Below are 19774 nucleotides of genomic sequence, written 5' to 3'. Positions count from 1 at the left end.
CGGGGGCGGGGGAATGGGAGCCCCGCCCCGGGCGTCGCGGCCGGTGGGGCACAGGGGGTGCTTAGGGGAGCCCCCGGAACCGGAGCTCGACGGCTGCCGGCCCCCATTAACTCCGCGTGAATCCCCGCTGTACCCCGTGACCTCCCCCGTTATTCCCCGTGAACCTCCAGTTAAACCCCGTTAAAGCCTCATTAACCTCCGTTAAACCCCCCCCGTTGCCCCTCGTTAACCGCCCCCCCTTCCCGGCTCTACCGGGGCCCGCGCCCCGCACGGCGCCGTTCCCCCGCCCATCCGCGAGGCGGCGCTGCGGCCGCGCCCCCGCCCGGCCCCGCGGCCCCGCCGCGCGTAACATTTGCATGAGGACCAATGGCGGCGGGGGGCGGGGCGCTCTGGGAGCGCCGGGCCAATGAGAGCGCGGGGCGGGGAGGGGCGGGGCGCTCTGCGCTCGGCGGGCCAATGAGAGCGCGGGGCGGGGCGGCGCGGGGCGGAGCCGGGTCCCGCCGCCCGCCCGCCGCCCGCCCGCCCGCGGGGAGAGCAGCGCCGCGGGCCCCGCGCGCACCGGCCCCGCCGAGCCCGACCCCGGGCGGCCGCGGCTGCTATGCGGCTTCGCGGCGCACGGCCTGCACCGGGTAAGGGGGACGCGCCGCCGCACCGGTCCCGCGGATGGGATCGGCACCGAGAACGGGACCCCCGCCGCGGCCGTGCCCGGGACCGGGAGTCGGGGGCTGGGCGGGACCGGGGCCGGGGACCGGAGCCCAGGACCGGCCGCCTCTCCGAGGTGGGCTGAGCCCTTCGCTGCCGGTGCTGGGCGGGAGCGCGGCGCCCCCTCTCCTCGCGGCCGCTTACCGGCCGCCTCCCCCACGCGGGGCTGGGGTTCCTCCCCCGCGGCCGTTCCCGGCCTTGGCTCTCCGTTCTCCCCGGGCGCTGCTGTCCGGGCCGGGCAGAGCCCCGTGGCCCCGCCCTGTGCCCCCCCCAGGCCCGCGGTCTCCCGGGGTCCGGACGGTGGATAGGCCAGGCCGGGCCGACCCAGGCTCGCCTCTCCATGTCGGGGGCGGCCGTTTCCCCCCGTTCGCGGGACCAGGGCCCATTCGGGCCCCGCCGCCTCCGTGCCCGGTTCTTAGAACTGAGGGCCGCCGGTGCCACGTGCCGCCGGGAGCGGGGCCGGGCTCGGTTTCGGGGACGGGACTTCTGTCCGCCTGGGGTTCCCCAGCCCCGTCCGTCCCCGGGGACGGCACCCACCGGGCCCGGCCTGCCTGTCCTCCTCTTCTTCCTCATTCAGCCTCCGCGATACCCCCGGAGCCCTTCCCGGCAGTGCCGGGAGCCCGCCTGGGGGTGTCCGGCCGCGGCCAAGCCAGCCCCGGTGTCGGTGGCACAAAGGCCCGTCCGTCACACCCCCGCTGCCTATTTTTAGCCGCTGTCGCTCCCGAGCACCTGCCCCGGGGACGCGGGTGACGCCGCCCCGAATCCCCCGCGGGACCCCCGTCACCGCCCCACGGCCGGGACGCACCGGGCCCCGTGGCCCCGAGCGGCCGGAGGGACAAAGGGGCACGGCTCAAGGTCACCGTGGCCGCCGGGCCGGGGTGCCACGGGGCCCTGGCTGTGGCCTCACCACTCCGGTTTCGCTGTGGAGAAGTGGCAGCGTGGCTCCGGCGCTGCCACGGCCCGCGGTGCCCGAGGAGACAGTTCCACACCTGGTGCTGGCACCGAGTCACTCGGGGAGTCGTGGCCAGGCAGAGCCACGGCGGCGGCGAGGAGCACGTGCCCGGCTCGGTCTCGCTCCGGTTCGCTCGTGGACGGCGCAGGGGACGGGGTTCGGGTGCGGTGTCGGGGGCAGGAGCGCGGCCACGGCGGGTGAGCGGCTGCTCCGGGACGGGGAGCGTCTCTGCCGCGATTTCTCCTCCGTGGGGACGAGACGGCGATGAGCAGGGTAGAGGAGAGGAAACTGAGGCACGGGCAGTGCTGGCCCGCTTGTGCCGCGCCTCCGCCGGTTCCCGGTGGAGGCGGTGGCGACGTGTCCGTCCATAGCGTGAGCCGAGCCCGGCCGGGCCGGGAGCAGATGCAGCCACGGCGAGGCGTGGGGGAAGCGGCTCCCGCCCGATCGTCCGCGGCCCCAGCCCACACTGGCAGCAGGTTCCTCTTTCCAGAATGCGCGGGATCGTGGCGTAGCTGCCGGTCCCTGCTCGCCGCCGGCTGTCCCGGCCCCGCAGCCCCTGGGTCCGGCCCCACGGTCAGTCCCCGGGAGGGTCCTGGCGTGTGCGGGCAGCTGAAACCGGGTTTGCCTGTACACGGCACCACCGCGGTGCTGCGGTGAGCTCCTTCCCTGCCCTCAGCGCAGGCGAGGTCACAACTGGGAGCTGGCCGGCCTCTGTGGCTGCTGGCCACCTCAGGGCTTGGGAGATCAGTGATAGAAGGGGTCCAGACCAGGGTGCTGGGGCATGGGGGTTCCGCAGGGCCCAGCTGTAATGTCCTGATCCCCTCGGTGTTTTCCAGTGGGGCAAAGCAGAGATGAGTTGCTTGCAGCCTCACATTACCTCGGAAGGCCCCCAGCCCCCGGGGAAGGGGAACAAGGGGGCTCTGGGGGCGGTTGGCAGAGCCTGTTTGCCAGGGTTTCAAGGCTCTGCCTGTCCATCCCCTGGGATCTGCCCCGGGGTGCTTTGGGGCCCCTCCACTGTGCTGTGCAGACCCCCAGTGCTGCCCACACCCCAGTGCCATCACGATGGGCTCAGTGGTCCCTCCCTGTGCTGTATGTCCCCGGTGGGGATGTGCCTTGTCCCCTGTGGGGGTCCCGGTGGACATCTCTCCCCAGGGTCTGTTATCTGCGGGTGCGGGTCCACCGGTATCCGCTGCCTGCAGGGCCGGGCAGGGCTATCGGGTCTGGCAGGCCCCTTCCCCCTCCAGCAGCAGGCCCGGCCGCCCTATCTCATTAGCTCGAGATTAATGAGGCTCCTGCGCTGTCTTTAACTCCTTCCTGCTCACCAGCTCCTGCCCACAGTTCCACTGACCCTCTGCTCTACTTCTCCCACAGGTTTGCGCCGACGCCTGCCGGACACCGACCCGGCTGAGGATTAGAGACACTGGCCGTGAGCAGGGGACTCTGAGGCTGCCACCCCCCGAAAGTGCCAGGTCTGCAAGGGAAGGGGTGATGCACCGTGCTGCAGCTGCTGCCTGCTGAGCCCGAGGAGGAGTTTTGGAGCCTGCCTGGGACACTCCCCCCGACAACAGCAGCACCCCAATCCCAACAAGCAGCACCGAGCCTGCGACACGCTGTAGCCCTCAAGCCAAGGAGACGTCGGGCCAAGCCTGAGCGGGGTCAAGGGGCACGTTCCTCTTTCCTGACCAGGTGTCAATTCCTGCCCTGACACCCCGACGGCACTGCCCTCACCCCTCGGCAGCCCCCTCCAGGGCTGCCCTCCCCCGGCACTGCCCAGCTTTGGCCCCCAGCCCCGCTGGAGCGCGGCAGCCTGCCGGGCGCTGCCCCCCGGGCACTGCCCCCTGGGTGCATCGCCCCCCGCCCCCCCGGGGACCCCCCACCCGCCGGCAGAGCCATGAAGCTGCAGGCGGTGATGGAGAACCTGCAGCGGCAGCAGCGCGCACGGCTGCAGCAGGCGCTGGAAGCGCGGCAGCAGGAGCAGCAGCAGCCGCCACCACGCTCCACATCCCCCCCGGCGCAGCCCTCGCAGCCCCCGGGGCAGCCCCCTGCCAGCACCCCGGCCCGGGGCCGTGGGCAGGATCCAGCCCCGGTGCCCTCGGAGGAGGGAGCGGAGCCTGAGAGCGCGCACATCCAGCGGGCACAGATGGCTGCCCTGGCTGCCATGCGGGCGGCCGCCGCTGGCCTCAGCCACTCGCCCAGCCCAGGCCTGTCGGACGAGAGCCAGGCCTCCGAGGAGGAGGAAGAGGAGGAGCGCGGCGAGGAGGAGGAAGATGGCGGCGGGTACCAGCAGGAGATGGGCTCCGAGGAGGAGGAGGACCTGTGAGTGTACTCAGGCAGTTCTCATGGGTTTGGGGAAGGGACAGGGAAGTGGCACAACACTGGTGGGTTTGGGCACAGTGTGCTGGGGAGGCTGCAGGGGTCCTGTGGCTTGGAGCAGGTTGTGGATTAGAGCTACTGGGATATTTCAGAGCAGGAGATGCTGGGAGCAGCGGCTCGGCTCTGTGGCCGTGATTCCTTGTGCTGGGTTGGCACAACGTCCCATCTCTGCCCAGCAGCCACGTAGGGCTGTGACAGAAGACCCTGGGCTGGTATTAAATTATGCAGGACCCTTGGCTGCCTCCAGCATGCATCCTGTCAGGGCAGGACCAGGCCAGGAGCCATCTGGCAGAGCTCTGTGATGGAGCTGCTCCTGGGATGCCGGGGGCCAGCCGTGCCCGCAGAGCTGCCCCCACCAATGGGCTGTACGGGGCTCCACTGTGTGCTGGGTGGGTGGTCCCAGCCCCGCAGCTGGGGAGGGCCTGTGGGACAGGGAGGAGAGAGGGATGGGCCTTGGGAACCAGTGTGGGACCAAACCTCTCCTCTCCCCCTGGTTCCAGAAAGGGCAAATGGGATGAAAATGAGTTTGAAGAAGACCTGGGTGAGGAGGAAGAGGAAGAAGAAGAGGAGGAGGAGGAGGAAGACTATGAGGAAGAAGAAGACATGGGAGAGGAAGGGCTCAGCTCAGCAGAGGCGGTGCGGGCAGGCGCGGGATCCCTGCTGCTCCGCAAGCCCCCAGCGCCCCAGCACTACCGGGGAGAGCCACCACGGCTGCCAGGGGGACAGGAACGGCTGCCCCCCGGCCTGGGCCATGCTCAGCCCCCGCCACCAGCACCTGACCATGGTGACTGGACCTACGAGGAGCAGTTCAAGCAGGTATGTGCCCACCCAGACACGCGTCCCTGCCGTGCGTTCCCTCTCCCTGCTTTGTGTGTCCTCGTGAGCGCGGGGAGATGCCTCCGACAGTGCCGCCTCCAGCAGTGCTCTGCTCACATCCAGCTGCTGTTGTCATTAGGAATGCATGGGATTTCTCTGGGGTTTTAGCGCTGGCCTCAGTCTCGCCCCCTCCCTGGTTGGGTGACTCTGAGTGGATCCTGTGTCCGGGTTGTCCAGGTAGACAGCATGACTGGGTATGCCGCAGGGATCCGGCAGGATTCTTGCTGAAAATTTTGAAAAAATCACCCCAAACTTGCAAATCTGATGAGTCTCTTCTCCACTCTCCCAAAGCCATTTTTCATGGAGACCTGTCTCTCATCATCATCACTACAGAGGTGATGCCTGGCAGGACAACTCCGGCCCCATGGATGCTTGGTGGGGGTCAGACAACGAGGCCAGTGTGTTCCCACTCCCCCAGAGACAGAGCTGGCTGCAGTCCGCTCTCACTGATAGAAGAAAACGTGCTGCAGCCAGGGCTCCCCAGGGGCCACTCGGCACTTTTGATGTGTGCTTAAATACATCGGAGTTTAGGGCTGGGGGAAGGGGAAGGACCAGCAGCAGCAGATGGGACCCAGATGGAGTGGCCAGGGCATGGTGGCCTTTCAGGAGGGATGCGACCACCTCTGCCCCTTCACCTTCAGGAGGCTGTCGCATCCCTTCCGAAATGAGGGAAGGGGCTGCTGGGATGTGCCGGCACATCTGGATGTGGGCAGACTCAGAACAGGGCTGGCGGAGGGGGCACCAGCAAGCACGGAGCATGTGGCCATCCTCCTGGCACTGCCCAGCTGTGGTGACAGAGGGACGCTCCTGTCCAGCTGTAGGGGTGGAAAGGATGCTCCTGTGCATCCCTCATGCCGCTGCACCCACGCCACCTTCTCTTCTTGTGGTTTCTCTCTCTTGTGCTTCCTGCTGCCGGGGAGCGAGGGGCCAGGGCCATGAAGTCGTAGCTGTGAAAAGACTTTTCAATACCGCAGCTCTGATCTTCCTGTTTGTCAGCATGTCAGTGCCGTGGTCCAGGCCGTAGCCTCTGCCAGGTCCCCTGTCACAGCCACGGCACTTGGGAACACCAGCCCCATTCCCAGCACTTCCTCTGCCCCCCAAGCTGTGCCCCGTCTCCCTGAGCACCCCCTCTCCCTCCGTGTCACTTCCTGGAGTCACTGGGAAGAGCCCGGCTCGGTGGTGAACGGTGGAAGCAGCCGGAGGGGGTTGGAAAGGCTCCGTGGGCGGAGGAGTGGAGGCGTCGCGCTGGGCCCGGAGAGGCTTTCCCCGGCACGTCAGCCCGCGCGACCGCGCTTGGATCGCGGCCGCTGGACCGGGGCCAGGGGGTTGCTGGCGCAGCCGGTGCTGGCCGGGAGCTCCTCCTGGCTGGCCTCCAGCGCGTGCCGCTGGGCTCCATCCCAGCCCAGCTGGCGCGGCCTGGGAAGGAGCAGCAGGAATGTAAACAGCGAGGGCAGCATGGGGCAGGGGATGCCATACCCCATCCCCACTCCTTGCTGGGGTGGAGGCGCCTTAGGGGGAACCCCGGCAGCTCCGGGATGCCCGACCACAGCAGGGTCCCTGCGTGGGTGAGCCGGCAGGGATGTGGTGCTGTGCGTGGCTGTGCCAGTGTTCTGAATGCCTGCTCTGTGAGGAATGGGCTCTTTTGGGGCCCAAGGAGCTCCTCAGCACCAGCAGGACCCCTGCTCTCTCACCAGCTCTGATGCTTCCCCAGCTGTCCAGCTCTCCCTGCTGGGAGTTTGGATCCAGTCTGGATTCAGCTCTGGTTGTGCTGGTGCATCCTTGGCCCGTGGGTCTCTGTCCTTGAGAACACGGTCCTCACCAGGCAGTGCCGCGGGTCTCCACACCCAAACCCCGGCAGCCGGGGGCTGCCCCCATCCTCCACTGCCAGGTTTTATTGACCCATCTGGGACAGATTCCTGTGAACTGGTGCTCGGCTGAGCCGTGGGGGGCCGGAGGGAGGAGGAGGGGGCCCAGTTCAAGGGAGGAGGAAGGGGAGGGCGTGAGGAAGAGTTATGGAGGTGAGGGAGGTTAGGGAGCCGGCGCGTGGCACCTCCCCATCCCCAGGGACGGCTACTGCACAGGCAGAGGTCAGCTCAGCCTGACCCAGGCGCTGCCGGCGCGGGCAGCAGAACAAAGGAGCCCCCGGCGCAACGGGGAACTCGGGGGCAGCGGTTACCGAGGGCACCGTGGCTCCTTGGGCTGGGGGGGAAAGGGGGCATTTTCTGGGTGGGAAGAGGCTCCCCATGGGAAATGGGTAAAAATCCAGCAAGCTCCTGCCAGCAAGGGGCTGCTGGGGATAAAACTGCTCTGAGTTCTGTGCCCCCAGCACTGTGGGGGTTCTGCTGCTTCTGCCCCCCGCAAGATACCTCCTCTGACCTTTCTGTTTCGTTATTGCTATTACTGCTCCCCGCTAATACCGGGAGTGGGAGCTCCTGGTGTAGTGGCAGCGCCTGGAGCTGGAGTTTCTAGTCTCTACCTCTTTTGGGGTGTCCTGTGCTGCTGGTGCTCCCTCAGGCGTGGGCACCCTGCACGCCAGTACCCCTTCCCACATCACAGGAACTGGAGGAATCCATCTCCCTGTGTTCATCTGGCTGCAGCAGCCAGCACTCTCCCTCTGGGGTTCTCCATTTTGGGTGCTCCCTTTTGGGATGTCCTGCAGTGGCTGCCTCAGGCTGATGTTTAACCCCCAGTTTCTGCCTCAGGAAGGATTTAAGGAGTCACCACAGTGCCAGTGGGAGGCTGTGCTGGCTGGGGGGCGTTTCAGGGGGTGCTGGTGCTTTAGTGGGGCAGGAGGTTTCTTGTGTTGGGGACATCTGAACTATGCTGGTGGCACACGGGCGCAAAAACCTCAGCCCTTATCTCGCATGGTGCCGCGCACCCCGAGATACGGCGTTTCAAAGTGCAGTGGTGAGGGAAAAATAAACCGAAAGCAACTCGGCGACCTCGGCAGGGCTGCGGGGGTGGGTGAAACCGGACCCCCCCTCCACCCAGACCAGCCCCGCGCACATGGCTGGCGGAGCTGGGATTTTCCAGGAGGATCTGGAGGAGCAGAGAGCCCACACATACCTCCTCTGAATCCCCAGGAGCTGGTTAAAGCATGGGGGATCCCCTCTGAACCCCTTTCTCCCGTGGATTATTCTCCTTTTCAAAGCCCAAAGCCAGCTGGGGGCGTGGGGCCTGAGCAGGGGCCCCGTGGCCTCTTAACGAGGGCGGGAGGGTCCATTTACTTTCTTTAAAATATTGATTAGAGCTTTATTGCATTAGCCAGCCGAGCGGATGAGCCGCCCCCGGGGAGGGTGAGGGGGCCCCTGTGCGGGGAGGGGGGACCCGAGTGTCATCACACGGCCGGGGGCCACTGCCCCCCACCCAGAGGCAGTTTGGCTTCCAGATAAGGGGGAGTGCCCTGGGGCCCCCGCTTGGGCGCTGCTGTGCTGGGGAGGTGATTGCGGTGCCTGGCCAGGCCAGCAGCAGATAACACAGGCAAGAGGGGACCTGAGCAGGACAGGACTTTGGGGGCAGTGGGGGAGTCACCAGTGGACCCCTCCCAGGAAGAGAACTGCGTCCTCCCCCCTCACCCCACGCAGCCATTGCCCCTCTCACCCTGCACCACTGCCCAGCCTGCCGTGGGGTGCTCCCCAGCCAGGGATCCGGCACAGTAATTGGCTCATAGTGCTCAGGGAGCATTCCCGGGGCTGTAATCCCACCAGATCCCTGGCCAGAGGTCAGGGACTTCTCGGCGAGAGCGGCTTAGCCGCCGAGTGCCTCCCCCAGCCAGACGCCTGGGTGCTCACAGGTGCTGGTCCCGGCATCTGGGCACCCGTGAAACCATTTCTCCAAACAGGACCCGGGATGATTAACGAGGTTGAGGGACAGGGGACACATCCATCCTGCTCCAGGTGCTCAGCCAGGACCTTCACCCAGCTGAACCGTGCCCCTGACACTCCTTCTCTTGGGAGCTGGGCTGGCTCTCCACAGCCTGGGCATCACCTGGTGGTGTCCCCCCCAAAGCCCCATTTCCCCCACGCCTTGACCCCCCCACAGCCTCAGTTCCCCCCACCCCTGGCTCCCCCAGAGCCCTGTTCCCTCCACGCCCCAGCCCCCCGGGCTGACTCAAGGGCTGCGGAGGTGGCGGCCGCCTCCCCTCTCCGCACAGCTGAACTAACAGGGTTTATTTAAAAGGGAAAAAAAAAAGAAAAGAGCGACGCAGGGAGCGGGGCCTTTGTCAGCAGAGCCCCCCGCCCCCACCACAGCATTGGGCAAGGGCAGCGTTGCTCCATCACCCTATTTCTGGCCCAAACCGCAGGAGAAATGGCAGCTGGTCCCAGGGCCCAGCCGGACATGCTGCAATCAGGGGCCAGGGTGGGGGTGGTTTGAGGCTGGGGGGCCCCCTGCTCTGAGCCCCTGGGGCAGCCAGACTGGGGGCTCAGGGTGCATCTGACCCGCTCCCTGACCCTTCCCATGGGTCACTTAATCTGCCTGTGCCTGGGTTCCCACTCTGGCTGGAGCTCGGGATAATCCACCCTTGCGCTGGGGCTGCTGGAGGCTGGGGCTCACCCCTGAGGAGAGTCCCCTGCTCCCCCTGCCACCCATGGGGAGGATGTGGCCGTGTCACTTCTGTGGCAACCGTTTTTGGGAAAGGGCTTCCCTGTCCCCCCACAGCAGCTGGCTTGGGGTCTCACCCTGGTATAGGTGGCAGTGGGAGCACCCAGGTAGGTCCCAGCCTGAAACCCCTTCAGCAAAGGGCTTCAGCTCTTGCCTCCATTTCCCCACCTGCCCACATCCCCTGTGGAGCGTCCAGCTTGGGCACCAGTGCCTGATTTTGGAGATTCCAGCACCTGGGACATGCTGTCCCACGCTGCCACCTGCTCGGGTGCCACAGTGGGATGGGGTCTGTCACTCCGGTTCCATCACAGTGCCCACCACCACCCCCTCCTCTCAGTGCAAGGAAACCATGAGGTTTTGGCAGTGCTAGAATAGCTCAGGGGTGATGGTTCCCGGGGCTGACAGCCCACAGCTGGCTCCTGTCAACCCCATCTGCGGCTGCTGGACCTTTTCCAGCTCCTGCAGCGGCTTTGTGGTGGAGTTCCCAGGCGTTCTGTGCACCCTGGCCCTCCCCACGGGACCCCTGGGACCCCCACCACGGTGCCGACGGAGGGCAGAGGTGCAGGACCTCGCATTTCAGGAACAGATTTGCAATTAGCCAAATCCCAGCGGGCGGTGGAAGCCCCGGTGACTCATCTGCCAGGGCTTACCGCGATCCCCTTCTAAGACGATCATTTACATATGGTGGAATTTAAACCCCCGTCTTGGCTTCCAGGCCTGGCTGCAGCCACCGCACCCGGGTCAGGTCCTTGAGGGTCTTGGCCCTCCAGCCCTCAGGAGCTTCACCCTGGGAGGTTTGGGAGTCACACAGGAGGGACAGCCCAAGTTGGGGGCTCACCAGGTACCCCAAGAGTTTGAGTTGGCTGCCCTGGCCACATTTCCCCAGCTCAGTGCTGCATAGCTTGTTCTCAGCTGCCCTCCCTGGGTCTTCCTGGTGGCAGGAGCTAGCCTGGTGTCCTTCCTCAGACGAGCTTTCTCAACAGCTCCTGACTCCACTGGATTAATATTTGTACAAGGTCCAGTGTGATAGCAAGCATGTGTCAAGGGCATGCAGCAGCACGCACACGGCAAGGGCCGGGAGAGCCGCCGCTGCCGGGCTGGCTCCAGCCAGCGGCTTGGCCTGACCGAGGGAACAGCCCCAGCACCCCAGTTCCCCCTCCGTGACCCCTCACCAGCCTGTGCCACACGTCCGCATTCAGACACGGAACCAGTTTTGATTCCAGCCATAGCCTGGCACGCTGCCACCCAGCAGCGAGCTGCCTTTGGAAACGCCACGGCAGCAGGAATCGCTTCCTCCTCTGCGGGCAGGCAGCGAACAGCAGCAGCGTCCCGGAGCCGCCGGGACACGGATCCCGGGAGCTGCCGGCTGGCTGGGCACAGCCGTGCTGGGGAGGGCGGCCGACAGCGCACGGACAATGGGGGGTCAGGGAGGTTAAATGGTGACTAATTCGCCCATTCAGCGTCCCCTCCGCCGCTCGGGGGACACACACCGCCGTGCCGTGACACCCGCCGTGCCGTGACACCGCCCGCGTACCCCCAGGGTCACCCGCACGGCTCCTTCCCCCAGCCTGTGTGGGGAGGAGGTGGGCACCGGGTGGTCTCGGGAACCCCCAGACTGCCGGGCCGATGGTGGGGGATCGGGACTGGGTTTGTCACTGGGTGGATCCTTTACCCACCGCGTCCCCTGGCCCGAGGAGGAGGAGGCAGCGGTGCAAAGAGGCACCTGCGGTCGGGCCGTGTCCCCCGTGGAGGGGACAATGCTGGGAACTGGTGTGAACAATGGTGCCGACGGAAGCTCCCGGGCCCCCTCCCCAGCTGCCCCCGCGGAAGCGGCCCCCCAGCCCAGCCATGCTCCGGCGGCAGGAATCCCGCCGGGCCGGTCAGTGGAGTCACCGCCGGCCCTGGCCATGTGGGCGAGGCTCCCGCCAGCACATCCCCCACCAGCAAGGTGTTGGGAGATTTCTGGGATGGGGGCACACACACACACCCCTGCCCCCAGCAGCCCCTTCGCAGGGCTGTGCCCTGGGGGGGCTCGCAGGGGATTAGGGATGGGGACAGCCAGGGGTGACCTGTACCTAAGCCGAGCGCTTTATCTGTGTAGGAATCTGCTCCGGGGCTGGACGCTCCCTTTGCCCTTCCCCGGGAGGGACTGGCCGCAGCAAACCCCGCACCCCACACCGGGGGGGCTGTGCCTGGAGAGGGGCTGCAGCCTCGGGCACCCCCAGCCCTGACTCAGCCATCGCCTTACGGGAAAGTCACGTCCCCAGCGCCTCCAAAACGCCGCGTCCCGGGGCCCTCGCCAATCCTTGGTGCTGGTTTTTACAAATAACTTTCTTTTTCTGAGTAAGTGCCCTCTCCGACCCCACTGCGGGTCCCGGCGTGCCAGAGGCCGGGGGCTGTGTATGGGCTGGGAGTGGGACGGGAAACACGCCATAAATGTGTTTATTCTTCGTTAAAGGACTCGTTAGTGTGCGCGGGCTCTTCCCCAGCCCAGCCCAGCGTGGCCCCTCGGCTGCTGGACAAAGGGATGCATCCCCGGGGGCTGCCAGAGGAAGGAAGGCAAGAAAAAGAGAGAAGTAGCCCCTCAGCCTGTCACTGGTGGTCCTACTGCCTGCCGAGACAGGGTGGGCTCTCCCTGCCGCTGCCTGCATTGTGTTTTTTCCTTAAATACAGGAATTTGGGAGAGTTTAGCCCCTGGAAGGTGGAGGTTGCCACCAGCCCCCAGCCCCGCTGCAGTGGCCCTTGGGTCTGTCCCCAGTCCCGGCTCACGTCACGGTGTGCACGTCCCAAACCGGTTTTGGAGAGAAGGAGGAAAACCGAGAGTGTTGCCACTTCCTGGCGATGGAAAAGAAACTTGAAAATTAATCCCCGAGGCCTGAAAACCCGGAACCAAGCGGGGGGGAAGGGGAGGTGTTTTTAACTCGGACGTGGGATGCAGGGACACAGACTCCAGCACGACGCCTCATGGGGCAGACGAGGGCCTGCCAGAGGGGAGATTTGCCTGGCACCAGCATGACCCCCGGCATTCCCGGAGCCTTGTGAAATGGCGCTTCCCCTCCTCCTCGTAATTGCCCCCCTTGCCCCAGCTCGGGGGGAGGTCGGACCCCCGGCACGTACCGCGCCCGTGCCGAGGGCTCTCCTGCATTCCTGGCATTGCCAAGGGGCCGCCTCCCGCCCGCCCTTTGAAAGCCAGCGGGTTGGGATTTTCCTGTAATCTGGTTTGAAACATTAATCCGGTCATCCACACCAAACGCCGGGCCGGCATCCTGCCGGGGCGCTGGGCCGGGGTCAGGGCCACCCGCCCACCGCCTGCCTAATTCCTCCTCCACTTAATTATAGATCTGCTGGCAACGGCCATCTGGCTCCGTGTCCTCAGCCGGCCGGGGGCCGGGGCCAAGGGGGCTGCACTGCGGCCAGGTGGGCTGGACAGTGTGGCCAGAGCCAGCCGTGCCGCTGGCATCAAGGTTTCGCCCTGGGGTGGGTCGGCACTGGGAGTGGAGGGTGTGTGGAGGCAGATCCCCCAGCCCAGGGGACGCTCAGGGAGGTGGGGGGCATCTCCTGGTGCCCCCAGCCAGGCTGGGGTGGCTGTGCCGCAGCATCCCCTGGCACCGCACTCTGCCGTGGGGGACCCCATGGTAAGAGGATATTCCTGGGGCAGCTGCGTTATGGATTAAGTCGTTTCCACTTCCCTAATTACAAAACATAAATGTATTGACTCAGCGGCACAGGGTGGCCTTGCCTGCGGCTCCTGCCCGCCGGTACCTTTGCACCGAGACGCTGCATGTCCCTGCGAGGAGCTGCCTTGGAGCCGAGCAGAAGCCAGGGCTGAGAGAGCAGGAGGCAGGGCACAGGCAGGGATCAGCACCAAGCAGGCAAAAGACTCAGCACCTGCTGATTTCGGTGCAGCAGTGCCAGCAGCTGCCAGCCTGTGCCAAGCTCAGCTGCGCTCTGGGTTTCACATGCTGCAGAAACCAGAACGTTTCTGTTCCTCAATTTGCATTGTAAGCCCCGCTGTCCCAGCTGTCCTGCGCTGCCGTTGGGGCTCACGGGGCGCCGGCTGCTTTGCCGTTGGCTGCGGATGGCGTCAATGCAAGGAAATCCTGCGAGGGGCTGCTGGGAGTCACTCGTCTCTGTCCCCTTCCGTATCTTGCCTGTGCGAGGGGGCGAGGGGGAACAGGGCTGGTAAGGGAGGACAGGGGCAGCTTGGCAAATGCCACTCTGTCACACACCACAGCGCACACCGGGCACGTCCCGGCCATGGCTGGGCATGTCTTTGCCCCACAGTGCTCCTGGATGAGCGCCTTGGGCAGGTGCCCATCGCTGGCAGTTGGTTCTGCTGGCAGTGGCAGAGCTAAACCAGGGTTTGGGGGGTCCCAAGGGGAGCCTGTTTCTCTGCTTGGCACCACAGTGGTCAGTGAGCAGCTGCCAAGGGCAGCAAAGCTGTCGAAGTCTTGCCAGTAACTGTCAGCAGCAGCTTGTGCAACATCCTTTGCCCGGCAGCCGTGGCGGGTGTGCCGGCTGGGCTGTGAGGTCACCAGCCAAGAACGGGGATCCCTCTGCTCACCATCCCTGGGGACCCCCATGAATTCATCCCAGTTGGGCAGGGGTCAGAGAGTGGCTGCAGCCAGCTGAGCGTGGCTTGGGACCACCAGGGCCGGTGGAAGGCCGGCACACGGGGCAGCTGCCCGCCGCGGCCACTAATCCCCCTGTCCTGGCCGGCCACGCTCTCCTCAGCTGACGGTTAATTTTCTTTCATCCTCTTAAACGTGTCCTTCCCCTCGGGACTGAGTCATGGAGGGGGGTGGGGATCATGACCCAGGGGTCTTGGCAGATGAACCAGCGTGTTTGGCACTTCCCCAGGATGGCTGCACACCCGGCAGGATCGGGTGCCGGGGAAGCCCTTTCTCTGTGTGTGGCTTTCCTGCTCAAGGAAACGGGGGAGGCTGGATTGGCACCAGCCCAACATCCCTCAGCTGGCACAAGTAGCCTGGTGCAGCTCAGCCCCAAAAATCACGGCGGTGGTGCTGTGCCCTGGCTCACTCCCCCCACACCAGACCCCTAGCTGGAGCTCTGGGGTGGGAGAGGGGCTTTGAGGGTCTCTGCCGGTGTTGCTGGTGACTCCTGCCCTTGCCCTGGGGGTGTGCAAGGGACTGGTCGAGCCTGCCAAGTTTCCCAGGGGAACTAAGGGGGTTTATGGCCCCGCTTATCATGCGGCCCCATTGATCCCTTTGATCGGCGCCAGCGGGCGAGTCCAGCCCTGCGGGATCCGGATCCTCCCTGCAGGGCTGCAGGAGGAGGGGGCTCAAGCCCCTCGCTCACAGCCAGGACGATGCCCACACCCATCCACCTGCCCAGGATCCTGGTGCCACAGGGCGTAGCCATGGGGGGAGTGGGCACATCGGTGACCCAGTGACCGGCAGCGGTGGCCCCACGGTGCGTGCCTGGTGTGTTATGGAGGGGTATTTATAGGCCCCTCCCGGCCCCACTGGCAGTTGTTCAGAGCTGTCATTGAGAAAAGCGGAGCTGTGGTGGCCACCCCTGTTGGTGTCTGGGCAACGCCTGCCCCCACAGCCTCTGCTCCAACACCCTTCCCGGGATGGGGGGGGATTATCCACCAGCCTCCAGGCAGGAACAGCGCTGGGCTCCGGGAGAGGCCGCGTGGCGTGGCGTGGTGTGTGCCTCCGGCGTGCCGGGCGCTCCAACCGGCTGATCCTGCGCCATAAATCAGGCAGGAATGTGCCGGGCTGGCGGGCTGGGGGTCCTGGCTGGAGGTGCCCCAAGCAGAGCTGGTGATTGAGGTGCGGCGTGTCAGAGCCTGGCCCAGCTCTGCCTTCCTCAGTGCAGGACACGTCCCTGCAGGGCCATGGCACACAAGCTCACGTCAAGGCACATGAGGTGCTGGCTCCCAGCCATGGCTCTCTGTGGCACCCCAAGCGTGGAGGGACCGTGCTGAAGCGTTGCTGTGCTGAGCAGGCAGTGGATGCTAAAAATAACCGGGATCAGCTTTCCCGGGAGGAGCCGGGGCTGAGCACGGCGCTGGCAGCCTGGGAGCCACTCTGGCCATGATCCCAGCACCGGCATCCCGGAGCTGAGCTCCGAGCGGGGCGGGCAGAGAATGGAACAGTGGGGCACAGGCAAAGGTCAGCCCAAGCTGCAGGAGCCACCTCGACCCATGCAGGGACCCCCGTGAGCCATTTGGTGCCCTTTGAGCCACAGGGCTGCTGCAGTGGAAGCTGGGGGTCTCAGGTGGGGTTAAGGGGGTTTTTGTGCATCTCTCTGTTCTCCTTATGCAGCTGTACGAGCTGGATGGTGACCCCAGGAGGAAGGAGTTCCTGGACGACCTCTTCAGCTTCATGCAGAAGCGAGGTGAGTCCCCAGCTGCGCTCTCACCCTGTGTCCCCACGCCCACTCTGTGCCCACCCTGCTCCACCACACCCACCTTGCGTCCCCCACATCCCCCCCGGGGCCTGGGGTTCATTTCCTTGCCCCTCGTTAGTGCCCTGAGGTCACGGCTCCGGCTGAGCTGCTGGTTAATCTTTAACCCCTCAGCACAACAGGGTCAAACCTGCTGGGCTGGATCCAGTGCCTGCGGCCCCCCCTCCCTTCACCCATGGCACCCAGACCTGCAGCCCCTCCCCACACAACACCCCTGGCTGTGTGCCCCCTCTGCCCATTCCCTGGGTCATTCCAGGGGGCAAAGCCCCTCGCTGTGCCCTCTGCCCGGGGAGAGGCCACGGAGGGGGGGGCCGGGGGTGGGAAGGGCTGAAAGCCAAGCGTGCTCCTGCTCGAGGGTCTGGCTCCTGCGTGGAAAACAGCGCTGGAAGTGCTGACACAGGGCTGGCTCCGGCCCTTTGTCACACAGAGAGCACTGGGAAGGCACGTGTGCCTGCACAGTGGGGCTGGGGCAGCTGGCTGGGTCCCCAAGGGTTCTCCTGGCTCTGTCTCCTGGGGTTCCTCTGTCTGTGTCCCCTGTGGTCCCCCCAATTGCATCCCCTGGGGTCACCCCACCTGCATCCTTGGGGGTCCCCCAGAGCCCCCTCACCCCAATGAGGGAGCAGGTGCTGCCAGCCCCCTCCTCATGTTGGAGGGATGACTCCCCCGGCTCACAGGAGACCCTCACAGCCAGATTGCGCCGCCCCCGTTATAAATAACTCGCGTTGCGGGTGCTGGCTCAGCCCGAGGAACCGGCTCGGCCGCGATGGGGCTGTGGCTGGAAACTGCGAGTTTCTGTTTCCTTTGTTCGGGGCTGATCTCGGCGGGAGGGCCCAGGGGGGAAGAAGGGGACGGTGGAAGGGGAGGGAGGAGCAGGAGCCCCCCCAGCCTCTCCATTGCCCCGCAGGGGTCTCGGCAGCTGCGCCCCGACTTCGGGTAAGAAAGCAGCACCCCAGACCCGCTCTCTCCTCCCGCCGCTCCCCAGGGACCCCCGTGAACCGGATCCCCATCATGGCCAAGCAGGTGCTGGACCTGTACATGCTGTACACGCTGGTGACCGAGAAGGGGGGACTGGTGGAGGTCATCAACAAGAAGCTGTGGCGGGAGATCACCAAGGGGCTGAGCCTGCCCACCTCCATCACCAGCGCGGCCTTCACCCTGCGCACCCAGTGAGCGGGGGCTCGGAGGGGAGGGGAGAGGGGCGAGTCCTTGGGGGTCCCTCTGCGCTGTGCAGGGGAGGGGGGCTCAGCACAGCCCTGTGTGTGAGCAGTGGGGAGGGAGCAATGGGGGTGGCACACGGGAAGGGGTGCCCAGGCACTGCGTCACCCTCACCATCCCCGCCTGTGTCCCATCCGGCCGCAGGTACATGAAGTACCTGTACCCCTACGAGTGTGAGAAGCGCGGGCTGAGCAACCCCAACGAGCTGCAGGCGGCCATCGACAGCAACCGGCGGGAGGGCCGGCGGCAGGGCTTCGGCGGCTCCCTCTTTGCCTACTCGCCCGGCGGCACCCACGGCCTCCTCTCCTCGCCCAAGCTGCCAGTGCCGGCGCTGGGGCTGGCATCTGCCACCAACGGCGGGGCCATCACGCCGGGCAAGAAGATCAAGAAAGGTAATGATTGTTCTGGGGTCTGCCTGCTCCAGGGTTGGGCTGCTGCGGGGTCCGGATGCCGCGGGGTCTGGTTGCAAGCTGAGCCCCCTCCTGGCCCTGGGAATAACAGAGAGAGCTGGGGGAAGTGGGCAGGGGGGTGATGCTCCTCTCCCCTCCATGGGCTCCAGAACTCAGCCCGGGGACCCTGATTCCAATCACCCATCTCTGACCTTTGGAGGGACAGCAGGGCACCAAACTGTTGTGCCGAGGCTGGGGTCACCCTGGGGTGGTGGCATCCACCTATCCCTGTGCCCCCATCCCTGACACCTGCTCCCCCGGCAGAGGAGGACTCTCCCATCCCCATCTCCATGCCCAGCCGGCTCCCGGTGTCACTGGCCGGGCACCCCGTGGTGGCCGCGCAGGCGGCGGCGGTGCAGGTGGCAGCGGCCGCCCAGGCCGCGGCGCTGGAGCAGCTGCGGGAGAAGCTGGAGTCAGGGGAGCCCCCGGAGAAGAAACTGGCACTGGTGACGGACGAGCAGCAGCGGCTGATGCAGCGGGCGCTGCAGCAGAACCTCCTGGCCATGACGGCCCAGCTGCCCATGAGCATCCGCATCAACAGCCAGGGCACGCGCTCGCCAGGTCAGTGCCGGCCCCGGCCGCCCGCCCCGGCCGAGCTCCCGGCCCCGGCGGGCTCCGTAACGCGGCTCTCCCCGGCAGAGAACCGCCCGGACGCCGCTGCCGCCAGCAGCAACGGCACCAACAGCATCAGCATGTCCGTGGAGATCAACGGCATCGTCTACACAGGTGAGGGGCTCCCCCGGGCCCCGCTGCCGCGGGTGGGTGCTGCCCCACCACAGCAGCAGCGGCTCAGCTTTGCTCTCTCCCCAGGTGTGCTGTTCGCCCAGACGCCCGGCCCTTCCTCCTCCTCTTCCTCCTCCTCCTCCTCTGCCTACAGCAAAGGCAACGGCGGCAGCAGCCGGAGCAGCGGCAGCAGCGGGGTGGGGAGCGGCAGTGGTGGGAACGTGCCCCCCGCCCCGGCCGGCCTGGCCGTGCCCCCCAGCTCTACCTCCAACAGCGCCTCGCCTTAACGCCCCCGAGCCTCGGGCTCCTCACGGCACCGGCGGCCGTGGGGGGACGGGGCCGCGCCGGGGGTCACCGCGGTCTCACCCGAGGTCTTGCCAGGGTCTCTCTCTCCGGGGTCTCATCAGGATTTCACCGGGATCTCACCAGGGTTTCATTGAGATCTCGCCTGGGTCTCACTGGGGTCTCACCAAGGGTCTCGCCCGAGGTCTTGCCAGGGTTTCTCCAGGGTCTCGTCGGGGTCTCGATGGACTCTGCCCTTGTTCTCGTGTTGTTGGATTTTCCTTTTCCAGGCAGAAAAGCTTTAGCCCGGGGGGTTTTGCCGGAGCCGCCGGCTGTCCGGCTGCGCCGCTCCGGGACCGTTTACCTCACTCACATCACACTTTGCACTGTACATTTATTATTATTATTATTATAATTATTATTATTTTTTAACTCGTGTTACCTCCAGACAGACGCACGGACGCCTGCTGACGCGAGCTCTAGTGAAACCCCCCGGAATTCTAAAGGAAAAAGAAAAAAAAAACAAAAACAAAAATCCTAAAAAAAAAAATAATTTGGAAATAGGGAGATATTTTATTCATTTCCATCCTTTTCCCTCCTTTGTTTTGGGAACTCCACTCTACAGGATTTTAAGAGGTTGTTTTTTGATTGTTTTGTTGTAAATAGCTTCTATTTTATTCTCAAAAAAAAAAAAAAAAGAATCAAACTTTTAACATGCAAATGATATATATTAGTCTTCATCAGGGAAAATGGGAGCTTGGAAAAAAGTTGGAATCTCCTTTCTCCTCTACTTATCGGTGGTTGGGTCCAGCTCTGCTCCTTCCCCCACCGGCAAATCCTAATTTTTATTCCTCCCCCTGCATAAAACTACTGTTTAAAGCCAGTTTGGGCTTATTTCCTCCAAAAACAAGCAGGATCCAGAGGATGGGGATGCTCGGAGCTGCAGGATGCTCCGGAGCTCACGGAGAACCCGAAGGACCTGAGGATTTATTTCAAGCCTCACAATCTGCTTTTTTTTTAACTATTTCCCCCCCCCAAAAAAAAAAAAAAGAAAAATTCACCCACATCTGCGTGAGACACAATCCAACCCGATACCGAAACGCCCTCACCCCCCTCGGTATCTCCGTTCTCAGGTTCCCACCTGGAGCACAGGGTTTTTCCCCCT

At 65.2% G+C, this 19774-nt stretch overlaps 1 protein-coding gene across 2 annotated transcripts; it reads left to right on the top strand.

The window, feature by feature from the left end:
• The first annotated feature begins 499 nt into the window (after window positions 1-499).
• Window positions 500-19310, top strand: ARID3A (AT-rich interaction domain 3A). Of its 2 annotated transcripts, none has more exons than XM_058858421.1 (8): window positions 500-629; window positions 3026-3970; window positions 4528-4843; window positions 15799-15871; window positions 16923-17106; window positions 17300-17547; window positions 17869-18330; window positions 18415-19310. In XM_058858421.1, the coding sequence occupies exons 2-8, from the start codon at window positions 3546-3548 to the stop codon at window positions 18612-18614; spliced, it is 1908 nt and encodes a 635-aa protein (XP_058714404.1). In that variant the 5' UTR covers window positions 500-629; window positions 3026-3545; the 3' UTR covers window positions 18615-19310. The 2 variants fall into 2 exon arrangements, with proteins under 2 accessions (XP_058714404.1, XP_058714405.1); XM_058858422.1 differs by lacking the exon at window positions 500-629 and having other exon boundaries at window positions 17869-18165; window positions 18244-18330.
• Window positions 19311-19774: the final 464 nt, after the last annotated feature.

Source organism: Poecile atricapillus, chromosome 28 (assembly GCF_030490865.1).
Source record: "Poecile atricapillus isolate bPoeAtr1 chromosome 28, bPoeAtr1.hap1, whole genome shotgun sequence".
Classification (NCBI taxonomy): domain Eukaryota; kingdom Metazoa; phylum Chordata; class Aves; order Passeriformes; family Paridae; genus Poecile; species Poecile atricapillus.
The sequence above is the reverse complement of the archived record's forward strand: the minus strand, read 5'-3'. Positions and strand labels throughout refer to the sequence as shown.